Raw genomic sequence first — 23,494 nt, forward strand, 5'->3', positions numbered from 1 at the left:
CTCAGTTCATTCATAGCTTGTCACGCCAGTGTCGGAGCCATGTAAGAGCATTGTTTGTAATGTTTTTGAGGTCGTTGTCATCACATGAAGGGCTAAGGGGGCAGTTGGTGAGGATGTGCTTCATCGTCTGATTGTCTAGGCCGCAATCACACGTTGGGTCAGGAGTCATCTTCCATCGGAAAAGATTGCTTTTATTTCTCCCGACTCCGCAGCGGGCTCTGTTTAGGCAGCACCACTCTCTTCTCTCAAGGGTGGGAGTTTGTTGTAGACTTTCGGAAGGACTTGGGATGGCAGGATGTTGTGTCCTATCGGGCTCAGAAGTCCACATTTCTAGTCGTGCAGCTGTCGCGCTTGTGTGTTCCAATGGGCCGACTTTGATGAAGCTTTTGCGTGACTTGAGTCTTGCTGGAATAAGTTTGTGTTCATAGAGAGGGTGGCGTTGGTCGGATATTTGTTTTACTCTTTCCTTTTTTGTAGCGACTTCTCTTCGGATATGAGGTGGAGCTATAGTTGCTAAGTTATAGAGGTCGGAGATTGGTGTTGGACGGAGTGTGCCAGTTATGATTTTACATGCTTGGTTTAATTCGGAGTCAATTACTTTGGTGTGGCTTGACCTAGCCCATACTGGAGTGCAGTATTCAGCGGTCGAATAACAGAGAGCCAGTGCTGTTTGCTTCAGTGTGTGCTCATCTGCTCCCCAGTTTGAGTTTCCCAGCTTTTGCAAAAAGTTATTGCGAGCAGATAATTTTTTCTTAAGCTTAAGTAGGTGTGTCTTATAGGATAGGGTCCTGTCCAGTGTTATGCCAAGGTATACAGGAAAGGGGGTATATTGTAAAGCCGTGTTTTCCCAATTGATGATAAGTTTTTGGCTAACCTTATGATTGTTCAAGTGAAAGCATGTTACTTGGGTTTTGGAAGGGTTTGCATTTAGGCTCCAGTACTTGTAATATGCGGAATACTCGGAGAGTGCTCCTGTTAAGGTCTTTTCTATCACCGAGAAGTTTTTTGATTGGGTAGCTAGGCAGAGGTCGTCGGCATAAATGAAACGACGTACGTTGGGGGGTTTTGGTTGATCATTGGTGTATATGTTAAATAAGATAGGTGCAAGGACAGAGCCTTACGGCAGGCCATTACGTTGGGTTCTCCAGCGGCTTTTTCGACCATTCATCTCAACAAAAAATCGTCTATTTGTAAGAAGTGATTGGATAGCTTGGTTGATTGTGGGGTTCTTGATGACTTGATCCAGTTTAAGAAGCAAGGCCCTATGGTTGATGGTATCATAAGCGGCAGATAGGTCTACGAAGACGGTTCCAGTGGCGAGTTTCTGTTCGAATCCATCCTCTATATATTGAGTTAGGTTTAATACTTGACCGCAGCAAGAGCGCCCTGGTCGAAAACCTGCCTGGTCATGTGTAAGTTGGTCATCTACTTGCGTTGAAATCCTATTTAGTATGAGGCGTTCGTATACTTTCATGAGGATGCATAAAAGTGATATTGGTCTATAGTTCTTTGGGGAAGAGGGATCTTTTTGGGGTTTCAAAAGAGCTACTACCTTTGATTTTCTCCAGATCTTTGGGATTGTTGCACCGGCCAGACAATTGTTGAAGAATTTTAAGAGCCAGGATTTAGCTTTCGTACCAAGATGGAGGATCTGTTCAGTAGTAATTCCATCTAGGCCTGTTGCTTTACCACTTTTCAAGTGTTTGAAGGCTACCTGAAGGTCTGCTGGTGTGAAAAATTGATCGTTGGTTTCCCTTTCTAGTAAAGTATCGTTTTTGTACCTGGTGGGTTTGTGGTATCGGTGCTTGGCTTTGGTCTTTCCATTAAGAAGCAGTTGGTGGGCGACTTGGTTTGGTGTGACTGCTGCGAGGTTATTTTGCAGTTGGTTATCAGAATTTAATTTTTTTATGGTAGCCCATGCTTTCTTGCTATTGTGGCGAAGGTCAGTTGACTCTATCATTTTTCTCCAGCGCGTTTTTCTTTCTTCATCGAGTTTGTTGAGGACTGTTTCGCCAAGGTTCAGAGCTTCTTGGCTGAAAGGATCCTGGTTGTATTGGTTCAGGTATTCTTCATACACTTCTTTGCTTTCAGTTGTGAGACCAGGTATGTATTCTTTGCGGCTTCCTCTTGGTATGGTCTGTTTTGAGACCTTCCAAATCAGTTTTTGAAAAACAGCGTATGATTGGGGTGTGGGGGGTATCTTGTCGATTTCTGCGTCTAGTACTTGTGTAAAGTTGTCCCAGTTAGCTTTGCGGAAATTAAACCGTGGCAGTGGTTTGGAGATTCGGGGCTGGATTACTGGGTTTATGTTGATGCATACTGGGAGGTGTTGGGACTTGGGTATGGGTTCGAGGATTGTTCTTTTAAAGGAGTTGATGTATTTTGAGCTAACAAAAGCAAGGTCGGGATTATAGCCTTTCTTCCATCGGGCACTGTGGAAGGTTGGTTTGTCTTTCGGCGAGTAGAGCAATGAGAGATTATTGTTGGAGGCCCACAGTTCGACCAGTTCTCCATCTTTATTGCTGCTGCTGTATCCCCAGGCAATGTTGTGGCTGTTAAAGTCCCCTATTATGAGGCACGGTTTGCTGTTGTCGATCCAGGTGTTATTTGGCCAGGAAAAAGATTCTGTGGGGGTTTATATATTGAGAAGATTTCCAATGAATTAGTTTTTATGTGCAAAATTTCTACAGCACCCGTTGTTACCCAGCAAACATTGATTGCTGGGCCAGTGTTGGCTATATGCTGGGTATGTTGGCACAAGGCTGGCAATTTTGTCCAACATGTTGCCAACATTGCCAACATTACGCCATCAATTTCAATACTTCTTATTATGCGTTCAAAAAGGTCTTAAAGATTCTATTTCAGGTTTATTTGTTTTAAACTTTAAAAATACTAACACAAACCTCTTTTCATGTGGTATTGCTTCAAAACACAGTTGTGTGGTTGGCTAACATCGGTCAGAAGCATTGCCCGCGTTGTGCCAATTCATAACAATTTCGGTGTTTTCTTTAAAATTATGCAAATGTATACCATCATTTTGCTACAATTTTAAATTTTAATAATTGGCTATCAATGCTGTTATTATTTTCTGATACCGTACAAGTATACTATGAATACTTAAGACCAGCGTTGGTTAGAAGGGTAGCCAACAGTTTGCCAACAAAGTAGTTTCATTTTAGTTTGTTTATGCCAAACGAAGCAGAGGTCTAGAAAAAGGCAGGAGCAACAAAACGCGAACGCGATAACGTGCTTGATACTGAAACAGTTTAAACTTTCCATTAGCCCGACACGTTTCCACAAAATAAACAATTGCAACGTCGGCTATATGCTGGATGTGAGGGCACAAGATTGGCAATTATGTCCAACATGTTGCCAACAGTATGCCATCAATTTCAATAGCTTATTTCTTATTATGCGTTCAAAAAGGTCTCAAAGATTTTATTTCAGGTTTATTTGTTTTAATCTTTAAAATTACTAACACAAACCTCTTTTCATGTGGTTGCTTCAAAACACAGTTGTGTGGTTGGCTAACATTGGTCAGAAGCATTGCCAGCGTTGTGCCAATTCATAACAATTTCGGTGTTTTCTTTAAAAGTATGCAAATGTATACCATCATTTTGCTACAATTTTGCATTTTTATAATAGGCTATCAATGCTGTTATTGTTTTTATAATACCGTACAAGTATACTATGAATATTTAAGACCAGCGTTGGTCAGAAGTGTAGCCAACGGTTTGCCAACAAAGTAGTTTCATTTTAGTTTGTTTATGCCAAACGAAGCAGAAGTCTAGAAAAAGGTAGGAGCAACAGAAACGCGAACGCGATAACGTGCTTGATACTGAAACAGTTTAAGTTTCCATTAGCCCGACACGTTTCCACAAAATAAACAATTGCAAAGTCGGCTATATGCTGGATGTGAGGGCACAAGATTGGCAATTATGTCCAACATGTTGCCAACAATACGCCATCAATTTCAATAGCTTATTTCTTATTATGCGTTCAAAAAGGTCTAAAAGATTTTATTTCAGGTTTATTTGTTTTCATCTTTAAAATTACTAACACAAACTTCATTTCATGTGGTATTGCTTCAAAACAAACTTGTGTGGTTGGCTAACATTGGTCAGAAGCATTGCCCGCGTTGTGCCAATTTATAACAATTTCGGTGTTTTCTTTAAAATTATGCAAATGTATACCATCATTTTGCTACAATTTTACATTTTTATAATAGGCTATCAATGCTGTTATTGTTTTTATAATACCGTACAAGTATACTATGAATATTTAAGACCAGTGTTGGTCAGAAGTGTAGCCAACGGTTTGCCAACAAAGTAGTTTCATTTTAGTTTGTTTATGCCAAACAAAGCAGAAGTCTAGAAAAAGGTAGGAGCAACAAAACGCGAACGCGATAACGTGCTTGATACCAGCGTTGCCAGATGGGGAAATAGGATACCAAATAAAAATATTCTGGTGAAATTTAGAGGTCTTTGGTACCACGCTTTTTGACCTTGGAACCAGACAACGTTTTGGTGAAATCTGGTGAAATATTCCCCACTCAAGTTTTTCTTTAATTTTTTAAACTTTTTAGCAAAAAATCTCTGCTTGTGCAGAAAACGTTTTGCAAGAGGTTTGCTCATGCGTGATGGCTGTGTTCAGTTCAGAGTGAGTGTGTTGCAAGTTCAGAGTGACCAATTTGCGCTCTTTAATCAATCTTTTGAATCTGACAGCAGCACTGTACCAGCAATCGTGTAGCTTTTGCCACTGGCATGGTTGCAGGCAGTGGCGAGACAATGTCTATTGGAGAGTTCTTTTTACTAAAAACTGGCCAAAAAGGCAAGTTTTATATTTAAAATTAGTGAAGGAGGTTGTTTTTTGCCCAAAAACTAGAAGTTTATCAAGATCAGTGAGCTTACATAGGCTACACAAGCATACAGTGGCCACTTGTTTCATTTTCATGGATATCCTGTGCAGGATATGCAAAAGTCTTTCAAATTTTTTCATCGGGTTGTTATTGCATCTTGGAGTGCATTTTAACACTGGCCGTAAAAGTTTCCGCTTTTAAAGTAAAAACAACAACTTTTTCGGTTAAGAACTTTTGATGTTTATACTGATGATTATGACTGCTACAGTTATAATCCGTGTATGCAATGTGTGACAAAACATAAGTTTTGCATATTCGTTTCATTTTAGTCTTATGTCTCAAAAAGTCAAAAACTATTTGTATTTTTAGGCGAAATTGCTTTATTTAGAGTATTTTAAATATCTGGTGAAATTGAATGCAATCTGGTGAAATTTTAGTTACTTTTTGGTGCCAAGCAGCGTTCAGCATCTGGCAACGCTGCTTGATACTGAAACAGTTTAAGTTTCCATTTGCCTACGCGTTTCCACAAAATAAACAATTGCAACGTCGGCTATATGCTGGATGTGAGGGCACAAGATTGGCAATTATGTCCAACATGTTTCCAACAATACGCCATCAATTTCAATAACTTATTTCTTATTATGCGTTCAAAAAGGTCTCAAAGATTTTATTTCAGGTTTATTTGTTTTAATTTTTAAAATTACTAACACAAACCTCTTTTCATGTGGTATTGCTTCAAAACACAGTTGTGTGGTTGGCTAACATCGGTCAGAAGCATTGCCCGCGTTGTGCCAATTCATAACAATTTCGGTGTTTTCTTTAAAATTATGCAAATGTATACCATCATTTTGCTACAATTTTACATTTTTATAATAGGCTATCAATGCTGTTATTATTTTCTGATACCGTACAAGTATACTATGAATATTTAAGACCAGCGTTGGTCAGAAGTGTAGCCAACAGTTTGCCAAGTTTGTTTATGCCAAACGGAGCAGAGGTCTAGAAAAAGGTAGGAGCAACAAAACGCGAACGCGATAACGTGCTTGATACCCAAACAGTTTAAAGTTTCCATTAGCCCGACACGTTTCTACAAAATAAACAATTGCAACGTTGGCTACTTCATTTCAGTTTCACTTGATTTATTCTTTGAAAATATTAATAGCCAACAATAAAATGACTCTTTAACTAAATGACTCATGTGGTTTAGCGGAGAAACACAGTTTCTTTAGCATACCGTATTCTTGTAGCAACAACGCCATGATAAAAATCGTTTGTTCATATTCAATTGCTTCAGAGTGCAATAAATGTCTTGTGATGCAGAGGGCACATCCAGAAAGTTTAGGCTTTGGCGCCTCCAATACCCAACTAGCATAATCCGTTCTTTTTACATTGATTCAACGTCTGCAGACGTTGGTAAGGTAACTAACAAGCGATAAACTTAAAAACGTGGTTGCTAATTCAAGTTGCTAGGTCTTCATTTTTTTCTTGTGTTCAACAAAAGCTTTTTTAATTTTCAAGTTTAACTATACTAAAATGTGTTGTAATAAGTTATTTTTGAAAACATTTTTTCAGGACTAACCTCAAAATTTGCGTGCAGTTTAAGAAAATTTAAAACAACTTGTAAGCTTAATCGAATTCACTTGTTGATGTTTGGTAGCGCTCGACACAGCAGCATGATTGTGGTGATCATGTGATCATTGAGTTGCGACTGCACTGCCGCCGCGCTGCTGACCTGTCTGCAGACGCTGAATCAATGTAAAAAAAAATCGATTGATGCGCTATCACTTATCGTTTGTGTTCTGAGAGCAGTCTCGCTCACTGTCTGATTTTGACCACGTGGATGAGATTCTCGTGTCGCCAACAAATAGACCGAGAGCCTACGACAGAAGATTTCACCCCATAAGGTACAAAAGGTTTGAGCCCTTGAAGTTACTGGGGTCAACCATGTCACTCACAAAAAGTATGGAAGATTGACCGCACCGGGTGGATCTGGACCCTAGAGCCCCCTAAAAAGCCCAAAAAGGGGGTTAATTTCACCCCATAAGGTACATGGACCAAACTTGGTGAAAACGAAGTTCTATGTCAGGACATCACAAAAATATCAAATCTAACAATATTTTCGAGTGGAAAGGTGATGTAAGACTCCCCCCAAAGTGACCCCCCAGGGGGTTAATTTCACCCCATAAGGTACATGGACCAAAGTTGGTCAAAACGAAGTCTTATGTCAGGACATCACAAAAATATCAAATCTAACAATATTTTCGGGTGGAAAGGTGATGTAAGATGCCTTCAAAGTGACTTCCCTTAATGTGACCCCCTCGGAAGGTTTATTCCACCCCATAAGGTACATGGACCAAACTTGGTCAAAATGAAGTGTTATGTCAGGACATCACAAAAATATCAAATCTAACAATATTTTCGGGTGGAAAGGTGATGTAAGATGCCTTCAAAGTGACTTCCCTTAATGTGACCCCCTCGGAAGGTTTATTCCACCCCATAAGGTACATGGACCAAACTTGGTCAAAATGAAGTCTTATGTCAGGACATCACAAAAATATCAAATCTAACAATATTTTCGGGTGGAAAGGTGGTGTAAGATGACTTCAAAGTGACTTTCCTTAATGTGACCCCCTCGGAAGGTGTATTTCACCCCGTAAAGTACATGGACCAAACTTGGTCAAAACGAAGTCTTATGTCAGGACATCACAAAAATATCAAATCTAACAATATTTTCGGGTGGAAAGGTGATGTAAGATGTCATCAAAGTGACCCCCAGAGGGTTTATTTCACCATAGAGTACATGGACCAAACGTGGTCAAAACGAAGTCTTCTAGGGCACCACAAAATATCAAATCTAACAATACTCTCAGTTGGAAAGGTGATAAAAGACCTACCCAAAAGTGAATCTCCTCCTATAGTTTAATTTACTTCATCCCTTTCTCGAACCAACCTTGGTGTAACGAAAGTGCTATGCCAGGACAGTACGAATGGATTAAATTTAAAAATATTTTTATATAGGTTTTGATGAAATACATTCACAAGCTGTCCCATGATGCATGAAATGGAACTATAGCCTACTTTACAAAAAGTTTTTGTATAAATCATATTAAGTCAATCGAAAAAAGGCAACAGGACATGACAATACATGGCTTTGTAACACCAAAAACAGAAAGTACGTAAGAAGCATATAGGCTACAGTAGCCAGAAAATTGATCCAAGATCTTGATACCACCACTAAATGTGGACTTAATCGAACAACTGACTATCCAAATCAAAACGTTTCGAAATGAATCATTTGGAACGATAATTTAGGCAGTAATGAACATTTTCCAGCTGCTACAATAAATAACCCAATAAACCCAATGTAGTAAATTTTTGTTTAATGCCATTTGCTTCATGTCTCCAATCAGTTATTGTAACTGTTCATTCATAAACAGAGATTGTTCGTGTAAATGTAAACGGTAACTCAATTGGTTAGCGCGTCACTTCTGGAACGAAGAAGCTTCAAGATCAATAGCGGCGCTGGTTCGACTCTCGGGGTGTGCGCTTGAGCAACGCACGTTAAGGGCTGCTCTCCATTCAGCGGCATCTAATGGATGGAATAATTCCCCGACAACAAGCCTTCAACAATCGGAAACTTCACTCTGTCAATCTCGGTGACCGGGCCTGCGCCAGTGATTCAAAGCCTCTACAAGTATGCGAAACTGCCAGGATTAAGCTCTGCAAGAAGCTTTCCCAGTCCGAGGATAAAGTTTCAATCAATCAATCAATCACTGGTGTCGCTTTTACTTTCTTCGTCTTATTCTTCAGATTCATACAATTCTCCTGTTATATACAGAGAAATAAAGACTGTACGAAACAATTGCTATTATGCACTACAGATATGCGTAACATGCAATAGTAATTTTATTATCTTTTACAGACGTCTATTTTTCTTCGAATAATGCAACATTGCAACTTACTATTAACTGGAAAAAGTTCAACATTTATTTGTTATTTAGTGCACCCAGGCATTTTTCCCAAGATTGCAGAAACTATTGGTTATAGGTTCCTAAAACGAAACTTTACAGCCAGTTATTGGCTAATGTTTACAGTAAGAAAGTAAACGACTGATAGACCAGGAGAAAGTTTTATATTTATAAAGGGTAACCCAAGCGACATCCAATGCTGTTTACCTTCTTCTTGACTTTCCTGGATGCGATCAGATTCCACGCAGAGACATCTAAAGATGCTTTATACCTTTACCTTCAAACCACACCACTTTATAAGAACCTCCTTCTTCTTTCCAGCCATACTCTAGCAGCAACGTTGCTGCTTGTTCACTTCTAGTTGAAGATAACCACCATCTTGTGATGAGATGTGTGCGCCTTGTCTTCTGGAGAAGTACTCGTAAACAAAGTGGTAGAGTACTACTATCTACAGTAGCTTCTGGTATGCATGATATCCTTTCATTTTCTTTTTTGGGTTTGTAGCCGTCTAAAAACATTTGTAAACGGACTTCGTTGACATAATTAATTTTCTTGTTTTTGTACATGTTACACACAAAGTTCTCTATGGCGATGATAGTGTCTTCACTAATTTCTTTGTCGTGTCCGAGTTGGCTAAAAGCTGCCTGCGCTTCGTGGTTTCCTTGGAGTAATTTCAGCGGCCGCACTTTCCCTTTCCTGCTAAATGACGAGGTGTAATCAGAATCTGTAAAGGCATGATATGCAGGTAAACACTTGCAAATCGTCACTCCAAGTGCGGTAGGCCTATGCAGCTGGTTGATGTTGATGTACCGCTGCGTGTTATTGCTTTGCAAGCCAGCTTCTATCCATATCTTTAATGAAGGATCAAAAGTTCCATAGCAACCTAAGCCAATTACAAGACAGTCAGTGTCAGACGTGCGGATAACCACATTGCTTGGGGCTGGTACATCGCAGACAGCTTGCTTTATCTCTGTATATAACAGGAGAATTGTATGAATCTGAAGAATAAGATGAAGAAAGTGAAAGCGACAGCAGTGACAATGAAGAATAAAGAAACGACCGTTTACATTTACACGAACAATCTCTGTTTATGAATGAACAGTTACGATAACTGATTGGAGACATGAAGCAAATGGCATTAAATAAAAACTTACTGCATTGGGTTTATTAGGTTATTTATTGTAGCAGCTGGAAAATGTTCATTACTGCCTAAATTAACGTTCCAAATGATTCATTTCGAAACGTTTTGATTTGGATAGTCAGTTGTTCGATTAAGTCCACATTTAGTGGTGGTATCAAGATCTTGGATCAATTTTCTGGCTACTGTAGCCTATATGCTTCTTGTGTACTTTCTGTTTTTGGTGTTACAAAGCCATGTATTGTCATGTCCTGTTGCCTTTTTTCGATTGACTTAATATGATTTATACAAAAACTTTTTGTAAAGTAGGCTATAGTTCCATTTCATGCATCATGGGACAGCTTGTGAATGTATTTCATCAAAACCTATATAAAAATATTTTTAAATTTAATCCATTCGTACTGTCCTGGCATAGCACTTTCGTTACACCAAGGTTGGTTCGAGAAAGGGATGAAGTAAATTAAACTATAGGAGGAGATTCACTTTTGGGTAGGTCTTTTATCACCTTTCCAACTGAGAGTATTGTTAGATTTGATATTTTGTGGTGCCCTAGAAGACTTCGTTTTGACCACGTTTGTTCCATGTACTCTATGGTGAAATAAACCCTCTGGGGGTCACTTTGATGACATCTTACACCACCTTTCCACCCGAAAATATTGTTAGATTTGATATTTTTGTGATGTCCTGACATAAGACTTCGTTTTGACCAAGTTTGGTCCATGTACTTTATGGGGTGAAATACACCTTCCGAGGGGGTCACATTAAGGAAAGTCACTTTGAAGTCATCTTACACCACTTTTCCACCCGAAAATATTGTTAGATTTGATATTTTTGTGATGTCCTGACATAAGACTTCATTTTGACCAAGTTTGGTCCATGTACCTTATGGGGTGGAATAAACCTTCCGAGGGGGTCACATTAAGGGAAGTCACTTTGAAGGCATCTTACATCACCTTTCCACCCGAAAATATTGTTAGATTTGATATTTTTGTGATGTCCTGACATAAGACTTCGTTTTGACCAACTTTGGTCCATGTACCTTATGGGGTGAAATTAACCCTCCGGGGGGTCACTTTGGGGGGAGTCTTACATCACCTTTCCACTCGAAAATATTGTTAGATTTGATATTTTTGTGATGTCCTGACATAGAACTTCGTTTTCACCAAGTTTGGTCCATGTACCTTATGGGGTGAAATTAACCCCCTTTTTGGGCTTTTTAGGGGGCTCTAGGGTCCAGATCCACCCGGTGCGGTCAATCTTCCATACTTTTTGTGAGTGACATGGTTGACCCCAGTAACTTCAAGGGCTCAAACCTTTTGTACCTTATGGGGTGAAATCTTCTGTCGTAGGCTCCCAGACTAAAAGGGGCGTCTTTACTTTAAATGTAGCAAAGCTTGCACAATAGGCCAGCTCAGGAGCAGTCATGTTGCGTCGAAATCTCTCCTCAATTTCTCGAAGCGAGATTTCACAAAACGATTGCTACTTTTACTTTCAACGATTCGGCAATCGTTTTTTCTTCTTCCGCCGTGCATAGAACAATGCTGCAGGCACAATAATTGTTGTGAAAACTCCATTATGACGTCACTACTTAAACTTTGACTGGGCAATATGACGCGTTGAAGTGAAATAGGCAACAAAGCTTTAGAATGCGGCGATGGGTTATATCAACGTGAGGAGATGCAATTTAGCAGAAGAACTTGGTTTTTTTTGATGAAGGAAGACAAAGGCCATGACTTAATCCTTTGCTAAAGGGATTATGACGTCACTCGATTCACTTCGACTGTTCAAACATGGCGGTTGTGCGCAATACACAATTACGTGGAGAGCCGAAAGCACAATGCTTATGTAAACAGCGCTAAGAGGAATTTTCGCTTCTTGCATCGAAAATATAAAAAATCGAATTCAATTGAGATATTATGGCCGAAAGAAGTTTTAGAAATGATCAAAATGAAACAATAGGAATGACTTACGACAATGTTTATAAAAACCTGGTAAGTGAATGTCTTTTATTCATTGAACCTGAAATAATTGTGTAAAGTCGTTTTTGTCACTAGGCTACGTTTACACAATTTAAAGAAAGTTATAAAACTCAATTTAGAGAAAGTTATAAAACTCAATGACCAACGGAAAACTTTCATATGAAATATTCTCGTGACAAATTTAGTGCCAGTGCTCATAGATGAGTGCTAAGAAGATATCAGCAAAGTAGCAGAGCTTGTGATGTCCCACAAAATGTGTAGGGTTTTACTCAATCTTTGATTTTGCTGCTCCGGCAGTGTTTGCCTGACTGCTTGAATGTGTTTGTATTTTTATGTCGTGTGGATAGGTCTGTGATGGTTGTAGAGTATTTGCAAATGTAGCTTTCATTGCCGTCAACTGAATAATAATAATAATAACATGTTTTATTTTGCGCCCATTGCGACAACGTAGCCTACAGTAGCCTACACTGCGACCTACATACGCAACACAACAGACGACTGGAATCCCAAAATAAACTTTAAACGTTGGCTGTCATTTGTAAAAGTCGAAAATTTCTGTAACAAGTGCTGAAGCTTTTTAATATGATGGATGAAACCCCTGTCATTACATTCGATTTACATTTTGCAGGTGGCAAATTTAAGTCAAGTTGTTGGCAAAAATGCAAGCGATTGTATCAGTGGACTTATTCCAACTATTATTATCGAACACAACACAGTTCAAGTCATGTCGAGAACAAAGAAAGAAAAAAACATCGTGAAGTCTAAGCACTCGTTTGATTGTTTAAAAAAGAATCTGAAAAAGGTTGTTCTTGGTGAGTACGGATAAATGTTTCTACTATGACTAAATGATTATGTCATAACTATGCCATTTTGCTCTTTTGATTAATGTATGATGTAATTGTGAAGTATATTGAGTAATGTATGAAAATGTTTTAGTGGTGTACTCGCATTGATGTGAACAACGAACATGGTGGTTAGTAGGCTATGTCGATGGTCGGCATTTATATACTGATTTAACACTTCTTTTTTTACTTTCATGATTAGACATGGTGATGGCGCACGACAAAGCTGCTGCCGTGCAGCAAATTGGGGAAGAGTTTCAGAGTGATTTCGAAATGGGAAGGACAGGCAAGGTGGCCGAAAACGGCAAAAACTAACTTTTGGTGAGCTTGTTATATGTTTGAAAGACAACAGCGAATGTGTTGCTTTAGTTGTTGAATAACTACTGTACACACAGAATGTATTGGAACTTGATTATCGCTCTGCGTGGCGCAGAATCGAATGATAAGTTTTTTGTCACGCACGTTGGAGAAAGGGATATTACATTGATATTGCAGATTGTCAATTAACTTCGTATTATCCTGGACGACAACTGATCAAAATCCTACACTGTTGCCAAACAGCCCTCTTGAATTAGATATTTTTGTTTCATTCGCAGGAATTCAGAATGATAAAGATACATAAGAAAAAGCTGATGATGTGCAATGAATCTCCATCTATCAATACGATTTGATGTGGCTTGTTTCTAATAAATGTGAAAATATACGAAGCTCGACTGTTACTTTGCTTTGTCACAAAGGGAGTAGTGTTGCTTATAAATCCGTGTTGCTGCTGTTCTTTCGCCCAAGGATTAGCTAGGTTCAACAATAAACTTTTGGTCATGAGCGAGGTTTAGGTACAGAGACGTTTGGCAAATGTAGATGCCAATGCTATTCAGATGTTTTATGCACCAGCTTGCTTCGCATGGCCAACCTTGGTCAAAGCGCGGGCATCACAATAGTCAATAGGTCAGATGAAGCAGCGTCATGGTGCATAAACGTCAACCAGAATTTAGGCGCCGGATGAAGCAAATGGTGCACAAGCCATCTTGCCAACGTTGGCCAGATACAGATGCCAACGTTGGCAAGATACAGAAGCCAACGTTGGCTAGATGCAGAAGTCGACGTTGGCCAGATGCATCCAAATGGTGCATAAAACATTTTGCCAACGTTGGCAAAATGCAGAAGCCAATATTGGCAAGATGCAGAAGCCATCGTTGGCAAGATGCAGAAGCCAGCGTTGGCAAGATGCAGACGCCAACGCTGGCCAGATGCATCCAAATGGTGCATAAAACATTTTGCCAACGTTGGCAAGATGCAGAAGCCAACGTTGGCAAGATGCAGAAGCCAGCGTTGGCAAGATGAATAATCCAATGTTGGCAAGATGCAGAAGCCAACGGTGGCAAGATGCAGACGCCAACGCTGGCCAGATGCATCCAAATGGTGCATAAAACATTTTGCCAACGTTGGAAAGATGCAGAAGCCAACGTTGGCAAGATGCAGAAGCCAGCTTTGGCAAGATGCATAATTTAATGTTGGCAAGATGCAGAAGCCAACGGTGGCAAGATGCAGAGGCCAACGCTGGTCAGATGCATCCAAATGGTGCATAAAACATCTTGCCAGCGTTGGCGTCTGCATCTTGCCAATGTTGCAGCCAACTTCTTGCCAATGTTGCCCCAACAATCAATGTTTACTGGGTAGGTTGGCCGATCCGAGAATCACTGACTTCTCCCTGCAGAATATGGCACTACCATGGGTTCGGCTGGGAGATTGAATGGCTAAGTACATTCCTGGGATGCTAGGAGGGATTTTGTCTCTGTGTGTTTCTTGCAAGCACAGGATGTCTGGTTGTAAGTTAGCTATAAGAACTGCTTTCGTGGCTGACAAACCTTCCGTATTAAAGCTAATTATTTTCATCGTAGGGCCGAGGGTCTATCCTTTTACCACCCTAAATATGCTCTCTCCGGCAGTAACTGGAGTGTAGTGTTGAGATTAGTCTCCTGTAAAGGATTAACGGGGATCGCCACGTGAAGGCTCTCAACATGATCCCCGTGATTGTTTCTGACAGAAGCGTTTGCGTCAATTGGCATTTATAGGCAAGACATGCGGTTTGTTGAGGTTAACTACAGGTTAACTACTACTCACAAGCGTTACGAGTAATTCTAGTCACGAATACAGTAATTTTTAAGTTAAAATAGACGTGATAAAAATAATAAGAAGTTAAACCTAGAATTCAGTCATTATATTTTGCATAGTTTTTGCTAAGGTAAGCACTGCTTTCCTTGCTTTCCCTCACCGATCGTCACTGCTATTATTTTGTAAAATATTTTGGCTCTGTGATTTTCATAGCTCCCGTTATTAGCGATTAATTAGCCCAGGGCTAAGATAGCCCGTGACGTGCTATCCCAGTACGAAAAGGTGCCATCAAAGACCATACCATGGAGTGTTCTTTTTGCACAGATCAAAAATTCTCTGCTGACCCATTTAAAATTTTACGCAAAGGCAAATTCCAATTTGACACCAAAATTCAGGAAGCACTGTTAACGCTACAACCCAAATTCAAACAAACAATTATTTGCTGGAGGCGCGTCCATTCTCCTTAACGTTTACTTGATATATCACGTTCCCTGTGGCTGTGGTACACATTTTTTTGTAGTTATTTACGTTGTTGCCTTTTTCTAATGTAAATTTACCTTCAAGAAGTTGAAATTTATTGCATTTTTTAATTAACTTATTTTCAGATTCCTGATGAGGGCTTAAAGTTAAGCCGTAAACGTTCGACTGTTAAAACTATTTGTAAATATGTAAAATACTGTATATTGTTATAATGCTCAGCCCTGTTGTATTAATGTGTCTTATTCATATTTAACCTTTAAGCAAAATGTATAAATGGGGAACATACAAAAACTCCATTTTTTGTGGCGGGTTTGGGGGGGGCTTGAGCCCCTTAGCCCCATGCTGGGTGCGCTCCTGCTAAGTGCCCATGCTTAATTTACTTTCATGTGCGTAGGCTAACCTCAAAATCTACATCACAGGCACGCCTTAAACGTTTGTGGTTTTGCCACTTCCTTTGTGTCACCACTTTTACATTTCGACACAGACAAATAAATTGAGTATACTGTGGTCAAGAACTCTTCTTACCACTGTCATTAGATTTCGATGTGCTTGGTTGCATATTAGGTGGTGTCCCTATTTACAGCCAGCTAAACAAATTTTTTACCGTGGTATTATGCTGTTTGGTTAAGAATTAAGATTGTCATTTGTAAAGTTCATAACTTCGGGGCAAGGCTAATTATGCAGTGCAATGTTGAAAGAAATAAGCAGCTTTATTTTCAACATGCTGACATTCAGCATACCTAAATTTTCAGTGACGTATACTAGGGTGGCCACTGGCCAGTTACTAGGCTCATTTCAACCTTTTGCAATATCAATAAACAAGCTTATTGTTTGTGTGTTTATTTTTCAGAAAAAGTGTCATATGTGGGTACGTAGGCTAACACACCAAATACTTTGCCCTAAGAATGTACAATTTTGCATTATGTACCACAAAGGTCTCGCACGATAGCTCTACTGCTCCAGTTACCTGACTGTGCTCTCAATTCATTTTAACTTGCAGAACCTGAATTTTTATTTTTCACTGTTTTTTTTTAACTAGGACATCCAAGTATAAAAATAAAAAAGATTCAAACAATAGAGATATGTCAGCTTATCACAAACTTTGATATTTTATATATGTTGCCACAGGTAAAAAAAAATATTGAAAATGTATATATTGTAAAAGTTTTTTGATAAAAACCGTTTTGATGCGTACGTACTGGTACTGTTAAGTGGCCTAATTTAAAGCTTTTATTTAACATGACTGCTAGGAAAATCCAGCTTGTTGCAGAACCAATAGGAGTATATTGCAGTAAAGGTTAGCACTTGTTCAAAAACCAGGTTTAGGTTTAAAAGCACAATTAGCAAAGTTATTTGTATGATAATTGTTTTTCAACATGTGCGTCTATTATTTTTGTTTTATAGCATAGGTATTTCAGTCAGTATTGCTAACATAAGATTTTCCACATTATTATTCACTTAAAAAAGACAAATATTTTTTAGATTGGTTGGGTTTTGATGTTTAAAAATTGTTAAGGAAATGGATTCAAAACAGTTTATTAACTGGCTTCGCGACTTTGTCATGCAGTTCATGAGATTTTCTAATGCCCAAAAAATATCAGTCATTGATACATTGTTTAACTGCTTCCAAATTCCAGAACTGTATTATGTGGCAACAAAGTGGGAAGAATTACTAAAACGAGATTTTTTAAGGTATGGAAATTTGCTTAAAATGAGGATTATATAGCCCAGTATTCAGTTTTTTTATGCTGAAACATTCACTTTTTTAATACTTGGAATAAATTTGACAAAGATTGTGTCAATCTGACTCAAGTCTTTCAACTTCATTCATAGTAATGTTTGCAAATGCTTTTGTAGACTTTTGCCTTCTGATCTCGTTGAATACATTCTGCAATTCTTAGACACTGATTCGCTTTGGAGGTGTTGCTGTGTGAGCAAAGCATGGAATAATATTATTTCTAATTGTGTTCCGGTTTGGAAAAGTGTTTGTTTAAATTATGGATGGAAGGTAATTATTGTTGTTTTATTTTATTTTTTTAATAGTGAAATGCCCACAATATTGTGAGCATTTCACTGTTTTTTGGAGAAAGCGTTTTTTTTACTGATACTGAACTATTTAATAACTCTTCATAATAGTTATTCTATAATCAGTTCGTAAAAATTGATTTTGTAAAGTTTGTACTTTTAATGTAGTTTGAAAAACTGAGTGTTCTTAATTTTGCCTATTGTGTTTCTGGTGATTTATATATTAGAAATCATTAAATAATATTTTGTTGTCATTAGCTTATGAAGCAGTTTTAACAGTTTATAAGTTTTTCTTCTCTTACCTCAATTTGTTTTTAAATACAATTTTAGTTTCGGGATTATATTTTGAAGTATCATGAATTGTCAAAAAACAATATGCTGACTTTCATATTTATAATGAGCAGATGAAATAAACACCTCTGGAAAATTTAAATATCAAAATCGAGTCACTCGAACCCCCTTTGCTTCTATGTTGTGCCAAAAACATTGCCAGTGGGCTAAATTAGTTATCCTTGTGTCATTAGCTCAAGCCTCAGAGTATTCCATTGCAGAATGCCATATTATATAAAAGTTTAATAACTTGGAGCATAGCATACAATCTTAAGCAAACAATGCCATCTGCACAAGATTATATTTCAGGTTGACCAATTAAACACAGGTTCAGAATTTAAAGTTGCCAGTACAAAAGTGCAAAAATTTTTCAGCAGCATTTCCAGTGGGTCTGCATTTACTCAACACTTTTTAAAACAACCAGAGTACAAACCCAATGTGTTGTGTTTCGATGGAGAAAGACATTTAGCAGCAGGTGTGTTATCTACACTGATATCTTGAGGCATGGCCTTGCTTGAACATGGGCCTTTGAGATGACAATTTATTTTCAATAGATGGACTATTACTTTAATTGCAAGAGCTTATATATCGACTTTGGTATGATCAACTTTATAAACTTTCCCAATTGGTCAATAAATAAGCACCTGACTGTTGAAAAGAAAAAGTCAAGATTAAGTAGTGATAGTTCAAGTCTTGGATTGTGCCAGTGAACACTGCACTTTGAAGACAGCTCTCTTTTTGTCAAAGCCTTGTGGATGGAATAGGTTACAGAAAACAAGCCATACACTAACTCTTCTTAATTTATTTATTTGCTTCATATTTGCGCAAATGTTACACATTTATATTATATGGAATTACATGAGGAAAAACAAAACAAAGATAATTAACAAAACAAAGATTAATAAACCGAAATGCATTTTAAAGTTTGGCTTCTTCTTTTTATTTACCCAGCTAATGTTTTTGCTGTCAAATCGGTCTATATCCTTCATTGTCATAGCATCCCTTCTGGTGTGTGGGAACGTTTTATCTTGATATTTAAAAGGCTAGGAAGCACTGTCTTATACTACAAGCAGAAGCTTTACGTTTACACTGCTCACTTTGTACCTTGTTTTTTATGCAGGCTCTAACGAAGGCGGTGTAGTATTGTGGGACATTGAGAGTGGTGAAGCAATTTATAGAATACCAACTCACTCTGTAGCTGATATTTCCTTCAATGTCAATTACTTATATACAGGTAGGCTATTACACTTTGCTATACAGCGAGATACTCGTTATGTAAAAGTGTGATGTGCGTTTGATATTGTACTGTGGTTTTTCTGGTTACAGCATATGATTTTGGCAAAGCTTACAAGTGCAAACCAAATACAAGCATTGCATACACGCCAGCTGATATTTTGTAGCACTTATTTACTTTAATTCTGTCTTATAAAGTTGTGCGGCTTCTAAGTGTAGCAAGCACTTTTTTGTTAACTAGTTGTGCTGCATTACTGTATATCTGGATACTTACAACCCAAACGGCAAATCAACTAACATATGTTTTACAGTGATTTCACATCTGCTGACGTTGAATCGATGTAAAAAGGGTTGATTTGCTGTCTGGGAAGCATTTTCTCATCACCCTATCTTTTTGTTTATTATCCATTGCAAATAGACATATTTTTCCAAAATTTTGACAAATTTTTTATATTGCACATTTTGCATTAAAATTTTTATTAATAATTCGCTAGCTTCATATGATTGCTCCATTGCTTGCTGGGAGTGGGTCACTGGAGAGAAGCTTCGAGAATTCCGGGGCCACACAGGAGCTGTCTTTACTGTGACTTTGAATGAAGACAGAAACCTTCTTCTGAGTGGTTCCGCAGATCATTCTGTTTGTTTATGGTGTTTATCTAGCGCTCGGTTGATAAGAGTGCTGGGAAGTCATAAGGAATGGGTGGTTAAGGTTAGTTAGTTATTATTTCACCTGGCCTGCTAGGGATAAATATTTTATGCTTTGCTTGCCTGTTGCCCATGTCAATGATCTTTGTATTTTGACTGTTGTCATCATCATCCAAACTCGATTTTGTCCGCCTCGATAGCTCAGTTAGTTAGCGCTTGACTTCCTGAACAAAGAAGCTTCGACTGTCTGGGTGTGCGCTTGAGCAACGCAATCTGAGAACTGCTCTCCATTCAGCAGCACCTAATGGATAATTATCAATCTCGGTAACCGGCTCTGCGTCAAAAGCCTAGTGCAAGTATGCGAAACTACCAGGAATAACCTATCAAGGCTTTGTCAGTTCAAGGATAAAGATTCAAAACCAAATCAAACTAGTAGGGACTGGCGTGTAACTGATAAAAATTGAAATACTATTGTATCAAATATAGTTATTACTATCTGAAGCCTGTACAAATTGTTTCACCTAACGACTATTGTATATAACTTTGTTGTTTCAAGAGTGCGTGGAAGCTCTTCAATCAAGACTTTGGTTGTTGCAAAGAAGGAAAATTTGTTGCCTTGACAAGAGATAGGCATTGCATCAAGCTTTGGTCCACAAATTCATTTGATTGTTTAAGCACTCTTTGGCCGCCTAACGAGGAAAAACTGAATGGAGATCTTATACTGGACTTGGACAAAATCATTTGTTCAACTGTTAACTCTATTATAGTTTGGAATTATTACAATTTACAAATTACAAGGTACGTATTTCAGCCAAAACAGTTTCAAACTAGCTTTCTAAACTTGTTGCCGATTTTATTTTGATTTAATGCGGTATTGCTGCCAGAATCTGCTCCAATTTTTAAGGACAGTGGAGAGGCTAGTTTGTTTCAACATTAATTAAATCCATCAAGGCAAGCGAAATGTCACTTGTAGACTATATAAATAAAAAATCATGTAACACCAAAATCTAATAAGCGTATTGAATATGGGAGCTGATTTCATGGTTTCTGTTAATTTTGATTCTACTTTCCATTTTACTTCATTTTATCATGATGGTGAATAGGTTTTGTCAGTTTGTTTTAAGTTTTACCAAGTGAAATAACTTTTCAACCATCAAAAAGGTTGCATCTTTCGTTTCTCAAAATTTACGGTGTTCAATGTGTGCATCGATAAAACAAAATAAATTTTATGTTACACTTCTTTAACCCACGTTTTATAAACAAAAAGGGTACCGTACCTAGAGCAATATAACAAACTTCTTTTTTTGCATAAAATAATACTTGCTTTATTTGATAAATACCTGGGCAATCACCTGGTGTCGTCAATGTAGAAAAAGCACGTATCTGAACGAAGTGATTGTCCTCTCAAATATCAAATTGGGAAGTTAAACTTGCTACATCTGTCCCTACAAAATGATCATTTTTGTCTTCAACGTAAAGGATTTACTTTATGAACATTGTACCAGGGTAATAAGCTTGGAAAACAAGGTACAATCATGCCTTCGGGCGGGGACTCATTTCTTTGTTGGAATATATGAAGACAAATTATTACTGAATCGACTTGTCTCCACAAAAAGCAAGCAACATTCTGACAAAACTTTGCAAAAGGTAACATTTTTGGTCAGGTCAAGAGGATCATTGGCAGATACAAACAAAAAATTGAAATAGGCCTATTTGTAGTTAAAAAGTTTTAAGATCGCTTGCCATCTTTTCCTAAGATTAAATATTTGAGTTTACTCACGAATTGGTCAAACAATGACAATAAAACACAGACACAGGTAGCTACGCCGGGTCTGCTACTATTCGGCGAGTCCAATTCGGCTAGTCCGATTCGGCGAGTGCCCTATTCGGCGAGAGCCCTTTTCGGCAAGTTCCCTATTCGGCAATTTTTAGAATTTTTTTTTTTTTAAATAATTGGGTACCGTAGCCTAATTATCATTGCCGCTTTTACATCGTTTTAACGTTGCTAAACGTTGAAATAAGACCCTAACTCCTAACCTCTAACCCTAAAACGGCAATGATAATTAGGCTACGGTAACCGATAAATTAAAAAAAAAAAATTAAAAAAATTGCCAAATAGGGAACTCGTCGAATCGAACTCGCCGAAACGGGCCATTCCGAGCTATGCCAATTGATTTTGCAAATGCCTCAAAGTTAAACCAATTTTTTTTTTTATCACTAAGTTGTGTGACTTTTATTGTCAAACACTTGCATTTGCGATCTGCTTAGCAGCAAAAACATATAGATTCTTCACTCATCTAGCTTCTGGGACAGCCACTTTATCTGGCCCAGATCCGTACCCGATCTGGTAAAGATCTGGACTAGATAAAGTGGCTGTCTGGGTTCATGCTTAGTGCTTGAAAAGTTGTATTAAACTGGAAGGCAATAAAAACAATTTCTTTGTCCATTTTCAAGTATGTCGTCTACTGTTTTGCCTATAGGACACCACATTACCTTTCGTGGTTGTCAAACAGAAGTGTTATTCTGCATGAGACAAAACGCTTTCTTTCTCAACATAGTTTGAACTTTGAATAAATGTAAATTTTAACTTGCTCAAACCATAGCGTTGTGTTTTAGGAAATTCAAAAGGAAACAATAGCCCGATCTTATTCATTGGCGACTTTCCCACCGTTTCGACTTTCTCGATTTGCTACAAATGTATCTGTTCCCAAATGCTGCTGGTTGGATGGTTGCACTGATAGTTTTCCTGATCAACTTTTTATCGCAATTGCTTTAAGTAACCAAACAATTGTTCTAATGAAATTGAAATGCAGTTGATTGCTCGTTTTGTAAAAAAGGTCACGCTATTCCTTTATGTGACGAATTGAAGATTTTTCACGCTTCTTTACCCCTCTGTTGTTTTTACAGGGATTCAAAATAAATTCTCCCTTTCAAAGTGCAATTTTTCTTGCTTGGTGGATTAGATTTATGTTTTGTAAGCTTTTACATTTGCCTTCATAGAAATGGCCTGTCCACTTTCTATAAAAAGTTAAATAACTTTATTTGCACATCGCATGAATATAATGAATTGTTTTGTACTTTTTTGTATTGGTAGCCTACTGGGCTTGGAGTCTCTGTGATAACTTTACATATTAAGGTAGAAATTGTGTTAGTCTAGGTTAGACCATAATTTAAATAAAAATAACTCACAGCTGTTGTAATTTTAGCATTTAATGATATCGAATTTGTGTTCAGTTCAGCTTCAGTTCAGTTTGTTTTTTATTTCTGACCATCACAACGAAAAAACAATAGCCTATGTGCCAAACATAGCAGAGGTCAAGAAAAAGGTAGAAGTGACAAAACGCGGACGTTATATCCTAACGTGCATGAAACTAAAGCAGAACAATCAGTTTAAGGGAACGTTCAAATATTACGTAACGCTTTTTTTCCGAATTTTTGACCCCCCCCTCCCCCATGTAACGCCAACGTAACGCTTTTTTCAATCCCCCCCCTCCCCCATGTAACGCTTTTTCACTACGAATTCAGCACAAAAAACTACCATTCCGTACTTCAAAGCGTTACGTAACGTTTTGCTTGAACCCCCTCCCCCCCCCCCCGATGTGACGCTAACGTAACGCTTTGCATAACCCCCCCTCCCCCTCGAAGGCGTTACGTAATATTTGAACGTTCCCTAATATGAAAGTCCAGCCGTTTGATATTAAAATGCTTTGTACATGGCCGTAGTACTTGGAGGTGAATTCGGCCACCCTCGGTAACGGGGACATCACCGGATTGAAACTGGACTACGGCTAGTTCCTGGCAGTTTCACATAGCCTACTTGTAGAGGCTTTAAACCACTGACGCATGCCTGTCACTGAGATTGACAGAGTGAAGTTTCCAATTGG

General features: G+C 38.2%; 3 protein-coding genes across 3 annotated transcripts; 2 read left to right on the forward strand and 1 right to left on the reverse strand.

The window, feature by feature from the left end:
* Positions 1–1,117: 1,117 nt before the first annotated feature.
* On the reverse strand, positions 1,118–6,117 carry LOC145768869 (uncharacterized). The gene is made up of 2 exons (XM_082580476.1): positions 6,093–6,117; positions 1,118–2,625 (listed from the first exon to the last, which is right to left on the reverse strand). Exons 1-2 carry the CDS (start codon positions 6,115–6,117, stop codon positions 1,118–1,120), a joined length of 1,533 nt encoding a protein of 510 aa, XP_082436602.1.
* Positions 6,118–11,811: 5,694 nt separating this feature from the next.
* LOC145768089 (uncharacterized) lies at positions 11,812–13,492 on the forward strand. The gene is made up of 4 exons (XM_082579555.1): positions 11,812–11,955; positions 12,572–12,755; positions 12,988–13,106; positions 13,382–13,492. The coding sequence occupies exons 1-3, from the start codon at positions 11,881–11,883 to the stop codon at positions 13,098–13,100; spliced, it is 372 nt and encodes a 123-aa protein (XP_082435681.1). The 5' UTR covers positions 11,812–11,880; the 3' UTR covers positions 13,101–13,106; positions 13,382–13,492.
* Positions 13,493–16,885: 3,393 nt separating this feature from the next.
* Positions 16,886–22,741, forward strand: LOC145769639 (F-box/WD repeat-containing protein 2-like). The gene is made up of 8 exons (XM_082581312.1): positions 16,886–17,069; positions 17,235–17,385; positions 18,042–18,207; positions 18,853–18,966; positions 19,460–19,674; positions 20,167–20,408; positions 21,116–21,257; positions 22,227–22,741. Exons 1-8 carry the CDS (start codon positions 16,897–16,899, stop codon positions 22,425–22,427), a joined length of 1,404 nt encoding a protein of 467 aa, XP_082437438.1. The 5' UTR covers positions 16,886–16,896; the 3' UTR covers positions 22,428–22,741.
* Positions 22,742–23,494: the final 753 nt, after the last annotated feature.

This window comes from Aplidium turbinatum, chromosome 4 (genome assembly GCF_918807975.1).
Source record: "Aplidium turbinatum chromosome 4, kaAplTurb1.1, whole genome shotgun sequence".
NCBI classification, from domain to species: domain Eukaryota; kingdom Metazoa; phylum Chordata; class Ascidiacea; order Aplousobranchia; family Polyclinidae; genus Aplidium; species Aplidium turbinatum.

Coding starts and splice junctions, on each gene's coding strand:
- LOC145768869 (XM_082580476.1), bottom strand. CDS start 6,117: ATGGCGTTGTTGCTACAAGAATACG. Junction 2,626..6,092: donor GTTGTTGCTACAAGAATACG/GTATGCTAAAGA, acceptor AAACCCCCACAG/AATCTTTTTCCTGGCCAAAT.
- LOC145768089 (XM_082579555.1), top strand. CDS start 11,881: ATGGCCGAAAGAAGTTTTAGAAATGATCAAAATGAAACAATAGGAATG. Junction 11,956..12,571: donor ACAATGTTTATAAAAACCTG/GTAAGTGAATGT, acceptor TACATTTTGCAG/GTGGCAAATTTAAGTCAAGT. Junction 12,756..12,987: donor TCTGAAAAAGGTTGTTCTTG/GTGAGTACGGAT, acceptor TTTCATGATTAG/ACATGGTGATGGCGCACGAC.
- LOC145769639 (XM_082581312.1), top strand. CDS start 16,897: ATGGATTCAAAACAGTTTATTAACTGGCTTCGCGACTTTGTCATGCAG. Junction 18,967..19,459: donor TGTCAATTACTTATATACAG/GTAGGCTATTAC, acceptor ATAATTCGCTAG/CTTCATATGATTGCTCCATT. Junction 19,675..20,166: donor ATAAGGAATGGGTGGTTAAG/GTTAGTTAGTTA, acceptor TGTTGTTTCAAG/AGTGCGTGGAAGCTCTTCAA.